The 6,461-nt window shown below is 45.7% G+C and overlaps 1 protein-coding gene across 1 annotated transcript; it reads right to left on the bottom strand.

Annotated features, from left to right (window-relative positions):
• Window positions 1-1,394: 1,394 nt before the first annotated feature.
• Hspa5 (heat shock protein family A (Hsp70) member 5) lies at window positions 1,395-5,684 on the bottom strand. Its single transcript, XM_020159269.2, has 9 exons — window positions 5,528-5,684; window positions 5,226-5,442; window positions 4,895-5,126; window positions 4,309-4,446; window positions 3,958-4,070; window positions 3,477-3,867; window positions 3,121-3,358; window positions 2,686-2,853; window positions 1,395-2,299 (listed from the first exon to the last, which is right to left on the bottom strand). The coding sequence occupies exons 2-9, from the start codon at window positions 5,345-5,347 to the stop codon at window positions 1,737-1,739; spliced, it is 1,965 nt and encodes a 654-aa protein (XP_020014858.1). The 5' UTR covers window positions 5,348-5,442; window positions 5,528-5,684; the 3' UTR covers window positions 1,395-1,736.
• Between the last annotated feature and the right edge of the window lie 777 nt (window positions 5,685-6,461).

Raw genomic sequence — 6,461 nt, 5'->3', positions numbered from 1 at the left:
TTTTCACAAAAGTAAAACTTCAGCTTTTCTATACCCCCAAAGTATTTCCTGCACAATATGTACTTACTCTTACCTACTTTGGTAGGTGAAGAGATAGCCCAGTGCAAAAAAAAGAGTAGACAACATGTAAGCTGCAGGCATCAGACATTTACCAGTTCAAATCTTTTATATTATATTCACTAGCTTACTTTCAGAAAGATGGCCTATTGGTAAGCACTACTGATAGCCTTTGGAGACAGGAATGAAGATTGACTTTTTTTTTTTTTTTTTGGTGGGACTGGGGTTTAAACTCAGAGCTCACTCCTTGCAAAGCATGCACTCAAAAACTTGAAACATGCCTCCAAAAGTTTGCTGCTAACTACTTTCTATCCCTGATGTTCCAGAGCACATAGCAATACAAGGTCACTTAACATTTGGTTGGGCTTCACCTGCTGACCTATACATTACACTTTTAAAGCAATCCAGCAAAGGGCTGAGCTTCAGAGTGATGAGATTGGTATCAGGTCCTTTAAACCTGCCATCCTTAGTAAATGAACCTTTCAGCCACTTGCCTATCTACATTCCTTAGGTTAGGCAATATTGGATTTCAGATTTGTACCAGCCAATAAAGATTTTTTTTGGCAGTACTGAGGTTTGAACTCAGGGTATCTATCATGTTTGCCAGGCAGGTGCTCTACCACTCAAGCCACTCCACAAGCCCTGTTTTTTTTATTGGGTATTTGAGATAGGGTTTCTATTTGCCCAAGCAAGCCTCAAACCCTGATCATCCTAAGTAGCTAGGATTATAGGTATGAGCCACCTGTACCTGACCACATCTTTAGTCAAGACTTTTATTGATCATACTGACTACTCACCTAGACCAGCCCTCTCCTCAGGAAGCCAATCTTTATAATCCTCAATCTATCCACCCAAACCACTGCCTGGTTCACAAGTAGGAGGCTTTAGTTTCAAGGTCACCATCTAGATCCCACCACAGTACTTTCTGAAATTTTAGGGATGGAGATTTTGATCCAGATAAGGTTCAAAATATACATCTTAAGTTTCTAAGTTGAATCCAGCTCAATTAGAGTATGGGGTCCTGGGTTTGATTCTGTACCACATTAAAAAACAAATAAACCCACCAGGAAAGGCACTTTTAGAAATGGGAAGAAAGAAATTTCAATTACGTCAAGAAAACCCTACCCACCCTTGGGAACTGTGAAATAGCTCTTGCCTAGGTAAGGATACAATGAGCCTCCCTCCACCTTTTCTTAAAGTTAGACAAATTCTCTGAAAGTACTAATTACCCCAACATCCCAAACAACCCCCACACATTTAGTTCAGCATTAAATTTTACTTGTCTTCCTAAAATAAATTACTGCTCTAATTAGAAGCTTTTCACAAATAGACCAGCGTAAATAATAAACATTTATTGGTGTCACTTATGGTAGAAAAAAGTTCCTACACCAGATGTGCATGACCCAATTGTTAAATAGAACATTTCTGAGGTGAACACACACCCTGACCCAACTTTTTTACCCTGTTTTTAAGATAGCCAATTCCTCTTTCCCCCCCACCCCAAGACGTGAGCAACTGCTAATGAAAAGCAGTAAACAGCCACTTGGGCTATAGCATTTTCAACTCCACTCTGAGGTGAAGATTCCAATTACATTCGAGACTTAAGTTCTCTCAATTTTCTCCTAACGAAAGTTCCTGAGTCCAGTATTTACAATATTACAGCTCTAGCAGATCAGTGTCTACAATTCATCTTTTTCTGCTGTATCTTCTTCACCAGTTGGGGGAGGGCCTGCACTTCCATAGAGTTTGCTGATAATTGGCTGAACAATTTCTTCTAGTTCCTTCTTTTTAGCTTTGAAGTCTTCAATGTCAGCATCTTGGTGGCTTTCTAGCCATTCAATCTTTTCCTCTACAGCCTTTTCCATGGTCTCCTTATCTTCAGAGGAGAGCTTACCTCCCAGCTTTTCTTTGTCTCCAATCTGGTTCTTTAGAGAATAAGCATAGCTTTCCAGCTCATTCCTCGTGTCAATGCGCTCCTTGAGCTTCTTGTCTTCCTCAGCAAACTTCTCAGCGTCGTTAACCATCCTTTCAATTTCTTCAGGTGTCAGGCGGTTTTGGTCATTGGTAATTGTGATCTTATTTTTGTTCCCTGTACCCTTGTCCTCAGCTGTCACCCGAAGAATGCCATTCACATCTATCTCAAAGGTGACTTCAATCTGGGGCACCCCGCGGGGAGCAGGAGGAATTCCAGTCAGATCAAAAGTACCCAGAAGGTGATTGTCTTTTGTCAGAGGCCGTTCACCTAGAAGTTACACACAGAAAAACTGGTTACTGACAAGCATTAGTACATCTGGATTCCTACATTTCAGGCTATTAAGACCCTATAGTGGGACAAGGGCACTTTATCAAGTTAACTCACTCAGTATTGGTTTACATGGATCAGTAATGGGGTTATATTATTACTCACTCTTAATTGAATTTCATCTTCTGTAAAAGCACTGTGTACCCTTTTCTTGTTCTTACATTCTAAGAACTGAATAGCCGTTAAGTACTGACTCTAAAACTCAATACTAGTCGAATAAAGGACTCAAAAATATGAAAGGCAGAAGCTAATTCTTCCCCTACTTTTATTAACCCAGAAGTCATGTTCTTTTAAAATATATGACATTAATAAATGTAAGTAATTACCTTCATAAACCTTGATTGTAACAGTTGGCTGATTATCAGAAGCTGTAGAAAAGATCTGAGACTTCTTGGTGGGTACCACCGTGTTCCTTGGAATCAGTTTGGTCATGACACCTCCCACAGTTTCAATACCAAGAGTAAGAGGACACACATCAAGCAGCACCAGATCACCTGCAAAAATAAATTAATCAAGCTCTGACTCAAGTCCTAAGAGCACTGCCAAGCCATCTCTCCACAAAGTAAGGTTATGTTCTCAATTTTGCCATTTGGTTAGGTTCTAAGCACAACGTTTTAAGGAAAATGAACTAAACAGTTGCTAAGAATCTTAAGACTGCCCCGGTCTTGTCTTCACTGTATTTTTATTCCCTGTTGCTCACATTCTAGGTCCTCCCATCAATGTACTGAAGCATTGTGAAAGATGCTGTGACAGTAATCTACCTGTATCTTGATCACCAGAGAGGACACCAGCCTGAACAGCAGCACCGTATGCTACAGCCTCATCTGGGTTTATGCCACGGGATGGCTCCTTGCCATTGAAGAACTCCTTCACCAGTTGTTGAATCTTTGGAATTCGAGTAGAACCACCAACAAGAACAATTTCATCAATATCAGACTTCTTCAAATCAGAATCCTCCAACACTTTCTGGACAGGCTTCATGGTAGACCGGAATAGGTCCTAGAATATAAGACACTATTATTCATATGCCTGTTATACCTACATACTGAACTGAGGTGTCCTAAATTCTAGACTCTTAACTAGATCTCATCAGCAAAGCAAAAAACAAGGAACATACCATGTTTAGTTCTTCAAATTTGGCCCGAGTCAGGGTCTCAGAAAAGTCTTCTCCTTCAAAGAAGGACTCAATTTCAATTCTTGCTTGATGTTGAGAAGACAGGGCTCGTTTGGCCTTTTCTACCTCACGCCGGAGTTTCTGCACAGCTCTGTTGTCTTTCCTAACATCTTTGCCAGTCTTCTTTTTGTACAGCTTTATGAAGTGTTCCATAACACGCTGGTCAAAGTCTTCTCCACCCAGATGAGTATCTCCATTAGTGGCCACAACTTCGAAGACACCATTATCAATGGTAAGAAGAGACACATCGAAGGTTCCACCACCCAGATCAAACACCAGGATGTTCTTCTCCCCTTCCCTCTTATCCAGGCCATAAGCAATAGCGGCTGCTGTACTGTTAGAATATAAAAGAGGGGGAAAAAGCTTAGTCAAGTTCACTTTCCCCTAGTTGGCAAAAATGCTCTATGTTTGAAATCACACTTACGGCTCATTGATGATCCTCATAACATTCAGTCCTGCAATTGTTCCAGCATCTTTGGTTGCTTGCCTTTGGGCATCATTAAAATAGGCTGGTACTGTAACAACTGCATGCGTAACCTAAAAGGATAGCGAAAGGTAGTCTAGTGTGTTTTGTTACATGGTTTAACCACTACTTAAACAAGTAGAACCACCACTTTAGTATCTCAGCCAGCTTACTGTTGTTAAGAGTTTAATTTTATAGCCACAAAAGTCACAAATATTAAGTAGTAACATATAAACCACGTAGGCATCCATATTCAACAAAGAACAGTAATCATGACCTTTAAGAAACACTTAGTATTCTAGAAACATTTACCTTCTTTCCCAAATAAGCCTCAGCAGTTTCCTTCATTTTAGTGAGAACCATGGCAGAAATTTCCTCTGGAGCAAATGTCTTGGTTTGCCCACCTCCAATATCAACTTGAATGTATGGTTTAGTTTTCTTTTCAACCACCTATTGTAGAGAATGATTTAATAATTTCAGACACTGAAGCAATGAATGACACCTAAAACTTTAAAGACCTATCTCCTCCCTCATAGTTTATAGATTAATTTTAAGCCTTTGGGGCTGAATAGTGACTAAAAATATTTAAGGAGTATAGGTGTCATACACAGATTTCTCCAGTTTCAGTCTGTTTTAAATCTTAAAAATTACAAATGACAGCCTTTGCTTGGCAATTACGCGATCTTATACTGTGTAACACAGTATAATTATTAAATACAAAGTTACTACACAGTGTGTCTGTTGTGGCGGTACCGGGGTTCGAACCCAGGGCCTCGCGCGTGCCACACCACATGCCATTATCCTTTTTTGCCGTCTGATGGTTGTTTTTCAGTCACTTCTCAACCCTAAATCCAACCCCCCCCCACCCCCCCGGCCGGATGGGAAGCTCGGGCGGGACCTTGAATGGCAGGAACTTGATGTCCTGCTGCACCGAGGGGTCGTTCCAAGTGCGTCCGATGAGCCGCTTGGCGTCGAATACCGTGTTCTCGGGGTTGGAGGTGAGCTGGTTCTTGGCCGCGTCGCCGATCAGGCGCTCCCCTTCGGGGGTGAAGGCCACGTAGGACGGCGTGATGCGGTTGCCCTGGTCGTTAGCTATGATCTCCACGCGGCCGTTCTTGAACACCCCGACGCTGGCGGAAAAACCCAACAGCAGAGGAATCGGCTCCGCTCTTCTCACGCCGGCCCGGGAGGCCACGCCCCGCTCCCCTCCTTCCACAAACCCCACTTACCACGAGTAGGTGGTCCCCAGGTCGATGCCGACCACCGTGCCCACGTCCTCCTTCTTGTCCTCCTCCTCGGCCCGCGCCGCGCACAGCAGCAGCAGCACGGAAACCACCACAGAGAGCTTCATCTTGCCGGCACCGTCGGCCAGTCGATCAGCAAGCAGTCAGTCAGTGGGACGATCCAGCAACAGGCCGCAGCAGGGAGCGCAGGAAAGGCACCGGTCTGAGGACGACAGGGGTTCAGGGTCAGGAAGAGACGCGAGCAAGAGACCACGGGCAGGCCCGGAAAAGCAGGCCGCGGCGCTTACCTCTCACGCTAGCGGGTCTATCACTCGGTCAGTCTTGTGTTGCCTTGGCCAGTGTCTAGCGCGCCGTCGCCGACTCGGCTTATATACCCTCCCCCCAGTCCCGTCGTGGAGGCCACCGATTGGTGAAGGTGCTTCTTGTTGGAGGCCGTTGATTGGCCCAGGCCACCAAGCTGGCTGCTGCCGATTCGAAGCAGCCTCCTCCGCAACCAACGTCACCGCAACGCCCTCCGGGCACACTCATTGGTTAGTGGTCGCCCTCAACAACCACCAATGAAAGGTGACATCTGCTCTGTGCGCTTGCCCCATTGGTCCAGCAGCTGCCTGTCCCTCGTGTGACCTCTCACCCCAAGGCAGTTTCCGCCGGTAACCGTTCAGGTCCTGTCCTCACGCTGGGTCCCGGGGGACTGGAGCGGGTCCGGCGCGCCCGTTCTCTTTGGGCGGTGCGGTCTGACTCTTTCGCTTCTCTATTACCTGTCCTCCCTTCCTCTGGCTCTCATCAAAGCAGGACGCGCGTGTTTTCCCCTCCCGGTTCCATCCCATCAGTTCCCGCAGACCGGCGTCAGCGTACGTGCTGTCATTGCCTCAGCACCTTTCTCTGCCCTTCGCGGCCACTGCCGGTACTGGGATGACCGAGCTTCAAGCCTATTCGTTATTAAGCGGCCCGCAGCTTTGCAGCCGAGGCCTGGTCGAGGCTCTGTGCCTCTGAGAAACATGGCTCCTCCCAGCCAGTTGTACATATCGCTCCTGCATCCCCGCCCAGCTATAAGCTCCCATCACCCAGGTCCCTGGTAAGTCTCAGGACAGGCCGAACCAAGAAATTTCCTCCTAGCCCTGAGACCCCTCCCCACCGTGGTAACCCTCTCTTGAATCCGGCCCTGGGATTCGTCATTGCTGTAACTGCCCCACCCCTGCCCATCATTGCCCTTTGTGACTC

The sequence above is a fragment of the Castor canadensis genome, chromosome 13 (assembly GCF_047511655.1).
Source record: "Castor canadensis chromosome 13, mCasCan1.hap1v2, whole genome shotgun sequence".
NCBI lineage: Eukaryota > Metazoa > Chordata > Mammalia > Rodentia > Castoridae > Castor > Castor canadensis.
This window is presented reverse-complemented; position numbering and strand designations above follow the sequence as displayed.